The following is a 16,092-nucleotide window of genomic DNA, read 5'->3' on the forward strand; positions in this document are numbered from 1 at the left end:
TTTTTATGCCTTTATCACTTTTAGGTGTGTTGAATTGTCACTGTGTTGAGTTATCATGGAACCGTTTATGGCGTTATGGTTATTACTACTTATTATGTACTTATATTCTTTACAATTTTTTTATAAACTATGGAATAGTAAAAACCCAATGGGCGTCTAAATAAATAAATAAAAATTTCTTACTTCATTCACATTTATGCAGACTCATTACACCAAATCTTGACATGACCCGCCTCGAAGTATATGGTGTATCATATTGCCTTCTGGCATTCCCTTTTCTGTCCAACTGCTCTGCATGCCAAAAAGATCTAAGCGCCCCTTTCTTAATCATAAATCTCTAAATAGTATAAAATAAAGTCGCTATCTGCGTCTGCCTGTTTGTGCGCTTAGTTCTTTTAAAGTACCCACCGGATTTTGATAAGGTTTTCACTATCATTAAGAGAATTTCTTCCGGAAGGTTTAAATATATAATATGTATGTGCACATTATATCTATAGAAAGTAGAGAAAGGTCGATGTTAAATAATAAAGTCTTAAAAATATATTTTCGGGTACTACATTGCTAACGCTGTCTAAACCTTATATGAAACATCAAAATGATGTAGCACGGAATAGGGAATTCTCTTCACACCAAAAAATCACTTATTATTAATTATTCATATGTAGAAACACTTCAGACACAAGAATACATAGTTTTTATAATTTTCAAAAATCATTTATTAAAGTTATAATGACTTTAAAAACAGGCGCGAACGAAATATTTCAATGCAGCTAAGAACGCCCGGTGATTGATCAAGCGTTCAAGGGCGAACGATGACGTCGCGGTTGACCGGCCTGAGTAGATCCTGCAAACCGATGGCGGCGGCGGCGGCAAAGGTGTGACGTAGCGGTCAAGATGGCGCATGACCGTTTTCAGAGCCGAAATAGCACGCAATTTTTAAAACAACTACAAAAAATTGAAAATGCATTTAAAAAAAAAGAGGCACATAATAAAATAATTATCTTTATTGAAATAATTTTTTTACAAAATGCATGAGAATTCCCTATTGTTTATCTTAAAAAGGCCTACAGAAAATGATATATGTCTATCTCCTAAGGATAACCCTCAGCTAGTAAATAATAAAATAATCAAATTTGAAATCCTTTATTAGATAGAAAAGTTATTTATTTGCATTGTTTTGAGTATAACATTAGAAAGGGCAAGTAAATTGTTAGATAAATATATTTTTTTCATTGTAAAATTGTTATAATGGCTAGAATCAATTCGAAAGCTACCTATCTAAGTCAGACTAATTAATCACATTTCTTGAGCAGGCTGACAGCCTCTTTCAGCTTCTCCGGAGGGAAGACGCCCTTTTCTGTAATAATTCCCTTGATCAGGGATGCCGGGGTAACATCAAACGATGGATTCCAACAACCTATACCTGTAAATATATATTAAAAAAAAATTTAATTATGGACAATTCATTTAACAAATTTAAAAATATATTTGTAACATATCCGTAATATATATATTTTGTAATGGATTTAGTAATATTTTGTAATATCATTGATCCAAATCGGTTACAATAAACCTATACATATAGACACACAATTGATAGCTGCATTTTAAACCCTTCTCTTTTCTCATAAATGAAAAGTTGGAACAATGGAACTCTCAGCAGATCAACTATACTAGGAGAAATAATATCATATTTTGCTGACTACAAAAATGTGAAAATATTGTGCTGCATTGTATAAACATATTGGTGAAAATGTAATACTTATAAATAAATATTTTAGCAGAATTTAGAAAAACAGCTGTTAGAAAATAATATTATTACATACATTTTACATTTGGAACCCGCGCTATATTGTTTATGTTAACAGGTTAGAAAGAGTTCAGGAACGATTTCTCAAATTCCTCAATTTTAAATCATTTAACATATACAACTCTTACGACGAAATCGAGAAACATTTTCGAATCATGAAACTACTCAATAGGAGGATTGTCGCTGATCATTTGCTCTTGTATAAAATTATTAACTCTAAAGTTGACTGCCCGGAGTTGCTGAACAAAATAAATTTCCATGCGCCAATTCGATACAGCAGACAAAATACCCTTTTCTACATTGATAGATGCAATACCAATTCCAATCAAAATGAATTTATGCAAAGGACATGTAACTACTATAGTAATAAATTTGCAAATATAGACACTCGTGCTGACATATTCACTGCTAGTTACTATCACTACAGAATTTCATTGTATCACATTCTAACTCATATTCACGACTGTTAAATTGATTGTACCTAATATTTTAATATTACTTGCGTGGCAACTTTTCCTTATCCCTCTCCTCCCCTTTCCCGTTCCAACCTAAGTATATTTAAGTATAGTTATAATCACTTTTATTTATTTCTGTTTATGGTAGGCATATTATAGCTTTATCGTTTGTTGAATTTACATTCATATTATTATTTTTCTTATTTGCTGCTTTATTCTGTTTTTTCTTTCTATTTTTATTAAATATTCTAGTTTACAGGTTATTTTTATATTTCTGAATATCTATCTGTGAACATTAATGATTGGTCTGTTTTTTTGTTATCCTCTTATGTATATTGTATTACTAAGACTGTTTATGTTCCTCAAATAAATAAATAAATACATGATGTCTGGAAGGAAGGTGCACTAATAGTCTGGAATGTCAAGGTGCACTAATAAGGTGCACTAATAGTCTGGAAGCAAGGTGCACATAACGTCACGTCACGAGTTAAGACGCACACAGTTTCGTCGCGCGTATTTTGTTAACGAATAATAATAATAAATATGTCTAATAAGCAGAGCATCGCAGTACTGGATGATTGCTTCACGCAACTATCGTTAATGAAAACTAAAAATCTCGAACAGGAGCGAATAATTCGGCAATTATCGAATGAAATAATCACTCAAAATAATATCATTTCGCGGCTCGTTACGAGTATTGAAGTCTTTCGGAGTACCTACAGTGCGAATGACAAGGTGATTACAACGCGATCGAAAACAAAAATCAACCAAAATTCAAACTCAGGTGAGAATATTGATACCATCTCTCTCACACCTGCAGTCAGCCAGCCTCGTTTGGCAAACAGCAGTGAACCAGTTACCGTTTCCCCTGCGCCCGCCCCCGCCTCCGAGTCGGTTACACCGGCTGAGAGCAGCGGCGTTAACGTCAAGCAAACCCCCCGCACCGAGCCGCTCTCCTGCCCATTGTTATCATACAGTGCCGCCTTACGCAATAAAAACAAAATTTTAGTCGTAGGAACCAATGACTCGAGTACGATTAAAGTAATACCCAAACAAAAATTTATTATCGTTTCACGCTTAGATCCCGACACGACGACGGAGGAAGTCATTTCCCATGTCAAAACGAGTACAGCTCTCAGCTGTAATGCTGAAAAGTTTATGGCGTTTTCTAAAGAATACTCATCCTTTAAAATAGGAGTCGAGGAGCGGAACATCGAGTTGTTATTAAAAGAAGAACTTTGGCCCCGAGGAGTGGTTGTCCGTCATTTTAGTTTTTACAAAAAACGTATTTCTGACAAAGAAAACAATAAAAAGCCACTTCAAACACAATGACTACTATTGTACCAAAACGTGCGAGGACTCAGATCGAAGATGAACAAATTTTATGAAAATGTTCTTAGCCAAGAACATAAGTTTATCGTGATTACTGAGACTTGGCTTAATGAATCGATTTTCAACGCACAGATTTTTGACAGTAGATACATCGTATTCCGAAAGGACAGAAGCACAGGGCAAACACGAGGTGGTGGACTACTGATGGCATTACTGAATGAAGAAAACATGAAGACAGAACGATTTTCACAACTAGAAACGGGCGATGAAAATTTATGGGTCAAGGTCACTATTCACGACGTTTGTTTGTTTATTTGTGCTGTTTATATACCACCCAGTTCCAAAACAAGTGTTTACACGACTTTTTTCGAAATGCTAATTACTAATTTAAACTACCTTGTTCGCAAGAAAATTTTAGTGATTGGTGATTTTAATATCAATTCTTCACAAAATCCACGTGCTGTGAAAACCGAACTCTCGTATGTTATGGAACTATTTCAGCTGAAACAATTTAATTTAGTTCTGAACTCAAGTGGTCGTACTTTGGATCTAGTGCTAAGTAATTTTAATATGGTCATAGAAAAATCTGATTTCTGTCTTGTTCCAGAAGACAACCATCATCCCACACTTTTGTCAGAAATTAACCTTAAACATGATAAACCGTTAAAAAATCATCATATACTATCAGAAAATAACTTCCGTGGTTGGAATTTCTACAAGGGAGACTTTGAGAAGCTGTACAGCCAACTGCGTGACCACAATTGGCAGGCTATCTTGGAGATTTCCCATGTTGACGAGGCAGTTAAATGTTTTTACGATATCCTATTCGCGTATTTAGATGAATGCTTCCCAAGAAAAAAAGGGCATCGAAAAGAAAACTATCCTAAATGGTTTTCGCGCGAAATTATTGGGGACATAAAGATAAAGCGCATACATCACCGGCGGTGGAGACAATCAGGTTTGGAAAGTGAACACGAGTTATTTAAAACTTGTCGTACTAGAATTAAACGCAATATTTCAATAGCCCACAAAAATTATATTTCGGAGGTAGAGAATAACGTGAAAAACGATCCGAAATCATTCTGGAAATATATTTCTGACAAGAAACGTGACAGAGGTTTCTTAAGTCACGTTAATCTAAATGATAGCACACACAAAGGATCTGACATACCGGAAGCCTTCGCAAAGTATTTTCAATCCGTACATAATTCAAAAAAAGTTGATTTTGAATCTTATGTTCCAAGACAGACTGAATCAACAAATGCTCAAAATATATCTATTCATAGCGTTGATATTGTAGATTTCGTTTTAGCAGTAAAGAAATTGAAACCAAAAACATCGTATGGTCCTGATTTCATTCCACCCTTTGTTATTAAGGGATGTTCTGAACCATTATGTAAGCCTAATATGATTTGAGATTTTCACGGCCAAAAGTATTTTTGTTATTTGTTTTTGGGGTGTTATGCCGTGTTGCGCTAACTCCTTCTTTAGCCAACGTTTCGGACAGCATTGCAGTGTCCATCATCAGGGCAGATGTGTTATTTGCCTCAAATAACACATCTGCCCTGATGATGGACACTGCAATGCTGTCCGAAACGTTGGCTAAAGAAGGAGTTAGCGCAACACGGCATAACACCCCAAAAACAAATAACAAACATTATGTAAGCCACTTCTATATACATATATTTAATCTTACGGTTAAAAACGGAATTTTTCCTAAATTATGGAAGCTGTCGAAAGTCACCCCTTTACACAAAGATGGCGACAAGTATCAAACAACTAACTACCGTCCTATAGCGATTCTCTCCGCACCTGCTAAATTATTGGAAATAATTATCCATAAATATATTTATACCAAAGTTGAACCATTCTTGATCGAACAACAACATGGATTTAGACATGGCCGATCAACCACTACAAATTTAATGGTATTTACAGATTACTTGTCGAGAGCACTCGATAACAACGAGCAAGTTGACGCATCTTACCATGACTTTGCAAAGGCTTTCGATAGAGTTGATCACTTAGTGCTTCTAAATAGGCTCGAAGAAATTGGTTTTTCGGAAAACTTATTGAAACTCTTTTGTAACTACAGTGAAACTCTCTTAAGAAGTTTTCCAAGGGACCGGGGAAAAAAAACTTCTTAAGTGGGATTCAATTTTAGCCATTTAATAACTCGAGTCCGGGGCATACGTCATTCCTATGTCTACCTATGTTAAATTGTCGTGAAAACAAGCTCATATGATCCAAGCGGTCAAAAAAAAAAAAATATATATATACATCTTCTAGTTATCATGGTAATTAGTATTACATATGTATTTAGAAAAAGGTGGGAATGTGAAATAAATGAAAAATGGTAGAACATAGTTGATTATAAAAAGTTTATTTACATACCTACATATAAATTTTTTTTTTTTTTTCGAAGTATTTATCTATAGTAGATTGCTTAACTCTATTATTGAATTCTTTTGTTGTAAAATTTTGACTAAACATTACAAATCAAAACAAAACCATCCCATGGACAAAGTAAACACAATTTTAAAACTGTTAAAGTACATCCCTCGAAAAAGCCACTCGAATTCGGATAGTAAAAGTTGCAGCATTCCAAAAGGTTCATACTGTTGATCTTATTTTAAATTGGTGTAAAGGCAATGGATTATACATATTTACTTGTTAGTGATTACCCACTCTTAACTTGACAGTTGAAGACAGAGCTGTGGATATACGCCGTCTCTTTTTTACGCTTTCGTTTACTATATGAACTGAGGGAGAAAGAAAGACTTGTTGTGGTTAATTTTACCAAGCGGTTTGATAAAAGGACACCGCAAGTAATTTTGCTAACCGCAAACTAATGATAGCGGGTTCTTTGCCTCAGAACCGTTTGCGTACTGCAACCCTGCCATGGCACTGCACAGAAAAATCTCACAAAGTCTACGCGGCAAACTGCTTATTAGTTGGCGGACTTTAACTTTTTTGCACGCTTGCTGCTTGCTTCAATGGCATTTGAGAGACTATTGTTATGATGTATTTTCGCCAGGCACAGTCGACTATCGTATATTTTTAAAGATATTTTAATCCTTTTCTAGAAATTCCTTATGAAAATAAAATGCGCAGCTCAATATTATGTACCTGTAGGTTCATTTATGGTCCTACCTAACTAGCAGACATCGAATAGCTACGATTTCGCACATAAATAAATGGCTTGATGCTTGAATCAGAAAGTTATATCATACAAGCTGTTTGACGCTGGAATTATGTATAATCTGGGAACGCATCCAAAAACTAGAAAAATCATTTGCGAAGTTTCGTTTCAATCTACATTTTAAATTTATGCATATGTATTTCCTAACCTTCAAACTTAATTTACGACAAATGTCAGATGAAACATGATGCACGGCAATTTTTGATGTTTGAATGAAAAAAACGTAATTATAATGCATATTTTACCATCTCCCCCGCCATATAATCATGTTGTTATGTATTTAAAGGTGAAATATTCCGTATTAACCGTGATCCGATAGATTATCAAAAGTTTTTCGTGTTTTACAAATTCGATGGAATAAAAATTTTATACAATAATATTACGAAACATCTCTATGTTCATTATCAAAGAGAAGATTATTGAAGGAGGCGTCAAATGTATGCAAATGTAGATCTAGCCCACGTTGTCATTAAGGTTGAGTTTAATATAATCTTTCATGTTATTTCGGCCTTAAAGACGCTTGCATATTTGTTACATAATTCCGCATTGTTTATTCGTTCCATTGCTATTTTACCTAGTTAGGGGATTAGGAGACGGGGTATTTGGTTTATTTATTGGATGTTTATTGGTTACGGCAGGTTACGGCTTACGGCCCGGCGGCCGACAAATGGTTTTATGGTCTCAGGTACTAGGTATGGGTTTCAGTCAACGTCTTTCAATTTATGACTTGGAAAAAGGTTCATTTTAGATATTTTGCGACACAATATTTCGTTTGTGTTGATTTTACCGCCGGATTTCTAAAACCTCTTAAGCGGGAAGCAGTTTTAGCTCTAAAACTTCTTATGTGGGAAAAAATCGTGTTTTTTGTATGGAATTTTCAAGGGACCAAAAATCAAAACTTCTTAAGCGTGAAAACTTCTTAAGTGGGAACTTCTTAAGCGAGTTTTACTGTATTTGAATGAAAGACAACAATTCGTATCCTATGGTGAGTTCAACTCTAATGCATATCCTACAAATTCTGGTGTGCCGCAGGGATCCAATTTAGGACCCCTATTGTTTTTAATTTTTATAAACAATATTCAGGGAAAGATTAAATTCGTCCGTTTTCTACTTTTCGCCGATGACATCAAACTCTTTCTGAGAATAAGATCGATAGAAGACTGTAGAAGGCTCCAGGAAGATATCGATGCAATTATTGACTGGAGTATTGATAACAAACTTGGGTTCAACTTCCAAAAATGTTCAGTGATGTGCTTTACAAGGGCACACAAGACCATATATTTTAATTACAAAATGAAAGATACGTCACTGAAGCACATGGTGACTTGCAAGGACTTAGGAATTGTGTACGACATTCGCTTAACATTTCACGCTCATATTGAAAAGATCTGTAAATCAGCCACTAAGATGTTGGGTTTTGTCATACACAATTCGAAAGACTTGACCAACCTTGCAGTAATAAGGCTGCTTTACTTTAGCTTAGTGCGTAGCATTCTCGAGAATGGATCTCAGGTATGGGGGCCAGAGGACACTGTCTATGTACTAATGGTCGAGAAGATACAAAAAAAGTTTTTACGATACCTCTACATGAGAGAGTTTGGTTATTACCCATGGCTGTTTCCAACAGCATTTATCTTGGGAATGCTGGGTGTATGCAGCCTTAGTTCCAGAAGGGATGTTGCATTACTCCTGATGGCGTATAAGCTACTAAACGGTTTAGTATCAATACCAGACATTCTGGCTAAAATAGGATTTTATGTCCCGGATAATTTTGCGCGAGGCCGCCAACACAGGCTTTTGATTCTTCCTAGGTGCAGAACTAACTTACCAATGGTGATGCCCTTGGGAAGAATCACTAGGTTAATTAACTGCCTCGCAGGAAATGTGGATATTTTCCACATGTCCTACAACGTATTTAAACGTGAAATATTATTATTCAATACTTAAAATTGTAAATCTAAATTTGAAACTTTTTTCTTTATCCCACTTGTAAATGTACCTATTTGTTATTAACTTTTTTGTAAATGTTAATTATCGATATTGCAATGTTCTGGTTCATACTGTTTTTGCAAATAAACAATAAATAAATAAATAAATAAATAAATAATATTCACTAACTTCGGGAGGTGATTCCACATGATAGAAGTAAAAAAGATAAATAACTTTGTCGAAGTTCCACTGTTTTTTCCTAAGTTAGTGATCCCCGGATACCTTGTATTTCCAATATATTTTATTTATCCTTCTTTGGGGTTCTTTATAATATTTCCCTTACTTTCAGAGTGGAAGATATTATCAGAATTGCCCCGGTGATTGACATTAAAACCTTGATTGAAATAGCATAAGCCGTGATTTGTAGTAACCAGATTTGAATAGTCAGGTACTTTCTCTAACCTTCCCCTTACACATCAGTTCCGCAACTTCCTTTAACCACACAACATTTCCCTAGTCATGTATGCATAGTCCCAACTGTCCAAAGTCAGTGGCGTACCAGTGCAGTACTAATTATTTTTTAAAAAGGCATTAATGAATAACCTCTTGCTGCGATTCTGTGTTCCCCTATATGGGTCATCTCCTTATCGGGGCGTTCCTCTATGGTGATACGGTCCCCACTGAGCACAGACATGTCTATAGAAGTCAGTGGTGCTGCCACGTAAAAAGGCACAGAGTGGTGGTTGGCTATGACGGCTATCTGGTAGGTACCGATCTTGTTGGCCGTGTCACCATTTGCAGCAACCTGTAATTTAAAATCAAAAATGTTTTATTCAAATATTTAGAGACTGATAAAAAAAATAAAACTGAGAAAATGCTAATCTCATGTGATCAATTACATTTTTTTTAAGTTTTGCTAATGTAGAATTAGCAACTAAAAGATGTCTTTGTACATTTCCATTTTTGATGTTGGTTCATATTATGGCAAATATTATATGAAATAGAACCAATATTGAGTTACGCAGTTCAATATTTTTGTAGTTACATAATGCTATACTTTTTATGTTTAGGCATTTCGATGCCCAAGACAAATTAATGAAAACATATTAATTTAAAATGCTGGAACTAAGTCATTAATAATTTCGTCGGAACCAAATTGTAGACATCGCCAGTTGTGCAGGACAACAGGTTACAGTAGAACGAATACATTATTTCTATCTCATTCTAAAAATCTCCCGAACGCGAGTACCGTCTTTTGATGAAATCTGAATTTCCGCCCGCTGGTTATTTGACCGTAAGATTTAAATTGCAACATTATCTATACAGTAATTACCCTATCAGCTCCCACTACCACAGCGGAGATGTTCCTCGCTCTCATCAGAGCTGCGACCATGCTGTCCACTATCAGAGTGGAGGGAATTTTCTCATGAACCAGTTCGTAGGCAGTTAATCTGGCGCCCTGGTTGTAAGGCCTGGTCTCCGTGCAGTAGACATGCTCTGAAAAGAGATATTTTTAACATTATGATATATGACGTTATTTACTGCAGAGTAAGACAATGAAGAATTAACAAAGAAACCGATGAGACATTATCGGGGTTTATTTTGTATGTGATTTCTAGTGCTCAGAGCTAGTAGGAGTATGTAATTTGCATTTGGAGAATGTTTTGTAAGACTGAAGAAAGAGGGAGAGGGAAGGTTGCTAAGATAGTCTATATTGTCCATGTACCATTTGCAATACTCTGTCAGTGGCACTTGTAAACAGACACTTGAGCCTAACCTATTAAAACATTTATAAATCTCTTTTCACACCTAAATACATGGTGTACGGAAACTCGTAGTACAAATGGAAAACTGGTGAATCGACACCACACAGAGAACCCAAAAAGGGATTTAGATCGGAGGATTTTAATTTTATTGGCAACTAAAGGGTTAAAAACTTTTGGAGCCAGGTCTATGCCTCAACGCATTTAAAAAATATTAAATAGCAGATTAACGCCTAGCCACTGATTTTTTTTCTTCTTATTTGCCTAAAAAATCGTAACTTCGGCTCGATTTACTTAAAAACGAAAGCTCAAATCAACAAAAGTTATACAACAAAATCAACTACATATGTGATGCAGATTCACCAGTTTCCCTCTTGTTCTGCGAGTTTCCGACACCATGTATAGTTTAGCTATTCAGAACTGACCACTGAACTAAAGACATTTCAAACCAATTTTCAATACTGAATGGTGGTAATTCACTAGAGAGACACTGAGCGTGTCTTCCACTCTGGAAAATGGCGCATGTAAACAAAAAAATATATTCATATTTATTTTCCCGCCGGGGTTCCAACCAACAAGAGACAGACCAGATCCAAGTAGCTTATCACACTGCTATAATGCCATAAGAGAAGAAAGACAATTCGGTTCGCATAAAAGAAAAAACAAGATATATATTGTGTTTATTAATAATATTTGTACAGCTGTACACTTGTGTTATCTCGACTTGTTGAGTTAGTATTGTGCACCATATGAACAATCTTACATTCTATACAGGGAAAACAGAGTCTTGAGAACCCCATTTACAAGCCATAATAACATTTTGTTAAAAATTAAAGCTTGAATTTTTATGCTTTAAAAATATTCCAATCCAAAAAAAATTAAAGACACACCTGTCTATGTAATATCAAAAATAATATAAAGCTTGGACGGATTTAGGATACAGATGTTGTTACTGTTGGGCTGTAATAATAATAATAATAATATTGTAAGTTATGTTATGTTCGTTAATGCCATACTCATAAGGTACGATTGTTTTGTTTTGTTTGTTGGTGAAAATGCAGTAAATTAAAACAAGTATGTAGGTATATCAGTAATGTGTATAGGTACTTATTAATTATTATATTGAAAACTCTCGACTTACACATTATTTGATAGTTTAATTAAATCATTATAAAATAACTATTTCGCTTTCGATAAACACATATTGTGCTATCAATGTGGGTCTGTTATTTGCACTCTAACAAACATTAATTAAAAATATTAAGTTGTAATTAAGTTTTATAAAATGTGGTATATTGTGTAATTAAGAACACTACCTCTTTCAATAATACTAAATCATCCATTTAATGGATAGACCTTGACTCTCCGGATTATCCTGGAAAGTAAATGGAAAAAAGAATGTAAAAGTTAGGGTAAAGAAAATAAAAAAATAATGTAAAAGATTCAGTAGGGAAAAAAATACAGAATGTAGCATTTTTGATAGATAAAAAACGAAATGTTGATGCATAAGATTCGGTAGAGAACAGAAAATATTAGTAGAGAAAAGAAAATAGACATTTTGGTAGAGAAAACAAAACAGAATGTAGAAGTTTCAATATTGAAAAGAAAATAGAATGCAGCAGTTTTGGCACAAAATAAAATGTATTATTTATTTACTGTATAAAAAAAAACTTTATCACCTAAAAACCACAAACACACATAATAATATTTATCAAGATTAAAAGATCTTATAATAATATACTTATGAATGAGCAAGCTCATTGCAGATTAAGATCCACAAAACAAATGATTATGTTGGCTTATCTGTGTTGAATAATGAGCCAATTGATTGAATATACAAAATGAACAACATAATATTATAATACTTATGCTATCCAATGCTTCAAATTTCAACAGTGCAATCAACTTTGTCAAATTAAAACAATTCTGCATTACAAATAAATTGTTCAATGATTTTGCAGAAAACTGAAGATGGCTCCTTCATATTATTATTGTTCTTTAATTGTGTGTGAGTGCTTTATCTAATATTTTTAAATAAAATTACATTTTAAATGGGTGTGTACATTTCGTAATGTTACTTCGCATTAAGTAAATCATTTGGCAGAACGATTTTCAATTATTGCATTTTGTTCTTAAGCATCATAAATATATAATATTATGACACATATTTAAATGAAAGCTTTGTTCGGAGAGGTGTAGATTGCAGATGTCACCATGTTTACCCAAGAGATAGTATTGCAGGAGCGCCTGATGCAAATGTGCCTTGAGCAATGCAGTAGTAGTAATTATTTGTTCCGTTATCAGGTAAGATTATTGCAAACAAATCCATAGTAGGTATTGGAATGGACCCCTTTGGGAGAATTTAACAATATTTCAAAATCGAAGGTGTTATGGTCCTGCTACTGAGAGCTCCATTGTAACCTGTTGATCTGTTTGTATGTCTCCTGGTTAGAAAGAGAGAGAAGTTAAAAGAATCATCAATAGCATGACTTTTTTACTGTCCATCTTGATACCTTTCAACAAATTTGACAAAATGCTTGGATATTGTCATCCACTCATGTCGTCGAATATAAATATTTAACTCGGCCTGGGCCTAATATATTAATAACGGTGAACACTGAAAATATCATAATACCGGCAGACCAGCATATCAGTATTGGCAATACCGCAAAAGAACAGTTTAACCCAGGCCTATATATAACACATAAAATTATTATGCATCATTGAAAACTGTACCTAATTTCTTGGCAGCATGCAATGATCTGATCACTCCTAGAGCGGTGCCGTACCCCGCAGTAGCCAGTGAGCCCGTGTTGCAGTGAGTTAGGACTCTGGCAGTGTTTTCTGGAGTGATTTCCAAAATGGCATCAGCTCCAAATTGACCAATGGCTTTGTTATCTGCGATGTCCTTCTCCAGCATTCCTTCTATGCGTTGGACAAACCTATCAATATATATAAGAAATATCAATAAAAATAGTTTAGATTTTCATTGTTATTATTAGACATTGGATTACACGCTTTAAGGGTTCATTATGATATTGGATTTGCATATGTATAACGCTTATTTGAGCCTTTTTAGCTGTCAGTCCACATTTGAGTCATTTCTGCATGTTTAAGCCTTTTTTCGTCAATAATGCATATTTCAGCCATTTTTCACTGTGCATATAATCCAATGTCTAGTGATTTTAGGTCACGCAATTAGAGTTGATGCGAACAACACATACTTAGGGTTCTGCGTATTGGTGTATCTGTATACCCTTTTGGCAGCGATATCCTTGCAAAGCATTGCTGAGAAACAGCTGTCATTCTTTCTGTCTAAAAAGCAATTTGAAAATAACAAGTTTTAAAAATGCTGTATGAAAGCATCGCATCTGTGTAAGTACTTCATTTGACTCAAATTTGGTAGTGATACCTATAAATTTGATTGCATGACAGGCGTTGATGCATGTCAATTTACTTGTAATTTCTGAATAAAGTTAGCCCTTTCGCTGCGGAATATGCAGTATACGGTCTAATTCCCTTTGCGAAGTTTATTTTAGAATTAATACATTGTTTATGGGCATTTTTTTGACAAGCCACAATTTTTACCACAAGCGGGCAATTATTAAAAACGCTTTTTGGAGTCCCCTGCGCTCCAGCGATAGTATTGCACAATGTGACATTGAAATAAAATCCTACCTTCATATTATAAGTACAAATACTTTTTATGATGTTAAGTCAGGGATGCTAAAACACTGAAATTATCACTCGGTGCTCACTTATTTGTTACATAAATAGGTAACTAAAGGGTTAGTCCGATAGATTTGGGAATTTATAATACAGGTTACGTTTATTCTAAGTGGTACCTACTTTTCTTTCATATCATCACAAGTGATATCGTCATCTTTGAATAATTTGTTTGTAAAGGTGATCAAATCATCTGCAGCAATTTTAATATTCACTGCAGTCGGTCTGGCTGATATCAGATAGTTCAATTTTCCTTCAATCTAAAATACAAAGCAATAGTTTTTATAATTGCAACAAAACTAGATTGATCTATGTTTACAAATGTAATAGTCTTAACTACAGAAGTGCAAGTTTAAAGTTCTGCAAAGTGAAATTTAATTAAACGATAATATTTCATACTTAACCTCTTGTCTCATAATTTTTTTATCAGTTATATTCTCATTAACCAATTCAACAGCTAGTGATAGACATCCAACTATTGCTATGGCGGGTGCCCCCCTAACCTGTAAACAATAATATCGATATAAAACACGAACAACTAACATAGATTACATATTATTGCGGAAATCAAAATAACACTCATTAGCCCACCTGCATTTTATTAATAGCTTTCCAACCATCTTCGACACCTGCAACGGTAACATACCTCGATTGACCAGGTAACAGAAGCTGGTCAAGGATTTGTAAACTTCCTCTGGAATATTTAATTGACTCCAAACTCATCGTGAACCCAACAACTTATCGAAAACTTTGAAAAACTTAAGATCGTTACGCTGGAAAATATGAAATCAAAACTTCCGAAACTGACACGCCGATATCGCGTGTTCCTGCGAACGAGTAGCTCAGCGACCGTATGTCATATTACTGATATGAGAACGTAGGGATTTATCACAAATATAAAACCATACTCTTTATATTTTGATGTATTCAAATGCCGTGCAAAACAGTCAGTTGGAGCGCGAAGCACACATCTTAAAATGATAACAGCGCGTTGACAGATCCGTAGCCTTGTCATTTTTTTTATACCAGCAAGTAGCAGCCGTGCGACAATGCGGTCTGGGAACAACTTCGCAATCATGGCGAACTGAAATTGAAGTAAACAGATTGAAAATAATTTAATTTCACAAAATTGTAACATCCATCAAACTTAAATAAATGATTTCGGTCTAAAGCTACAAAAATATAATTCCTTGTTTAAAGTTTTGGCTCTGTTTCAAGCAGGTTTTACCTTTAAAAAATAACTTGAAATAATTCATAATTTCCCGCCTTTCTACTGCCACTTGAAGCCATTGAAGCCAAACCCTTTTCCGACAAAATTTATTTATATTGAAATCAACATTTTTATAACAAACACATGGATTTTCTAATAATATATTATGCGGACAATAACAATATTTAATTATCAAATTTCAAAATTCAAATTCAAAATTCCCTGTTTAATGTGTTTACCTAGGTACTTGTATTTTTGTTGACACTTTTGTGCCTAAAAAAGAATGGATTTGATTTTGAAGAGAAACGGTTGAATGAAAATTGTTCTCATTACATCAACATGCACCAACAAGACACCAACATAAAACTCACTTTTATAGCTATAACTCTTGAGTATTTAAAATCACCCCATTTGTATTATAAAAGTGAGTTTTATGTTGGTCTAAATGAGAACAATTTTCATTCAACCGCTTCTCTTCAAAATCAAATCCATTCTTTTTAATAGACACAAACATAAATAAACCAATCACGGCACAAATGTGTCAATAAAAATATAAGTACCACTCAAGAGTTATAGCTATTATTACCGAAAGATTTACGTCTAAAGCAAGAAACACAAACTGTTCAATTGTCCTTCGTTCTATAATCTATTTAATAATAGTTTGA

General features: G+C 34.3%; 1 protein-coding gene across 1 annotated transcript; it reads right to left on the reverse strand.

The window, feature by feature from the left end:
• Positions 1-1,127: 1,127 nt before the first annotated feature.
• Positions 1,128-15,252, reverse strand: LOC149422983 (methylthioribose-1-phosphate isomerase). The gene is made up of 7 exons (XM_089632407.1): positions 14,809-15,252; positions 14,622-14,720; positions 14,341-14,477; positions 13,228-13,433; positions 10,062-10,225; positions 9,332-9,533; positions 1,128-1,423 (listed from the first exon to the last, which is right to left on the reverse strand). Exons 1-7 carry the CDS (start codon positions 14,938-14,940, stop codon positions 1,293-1,295), a joined length of 1,071 nt encoding a protein of 356 aa, XP_089488533.1. The 5' UTR covers positions 14,941-15,252; the 3' UTR covers positions 1,128-1,292.
• Positions 15,253-16,092: the final 840 nt, after the last annotated feature.

The sequence above is a fragment of the Hesperophylax consimilis genome, chromosome 6 (assembly GCF_061612785.1).
Source record: "Hesperophylax consimilis isolate HC1 chromosome 6, BYU_Hcon_1.0, whole genome shotgun sequence".
Taxonomy (NCBI): domain Eukaryota; kingdom Metazoa; phylum Arthropoda; class Insecta; order Trichoptera; family Limnephilidae; genus Hesperophylax; species Hesperophylax consimilis.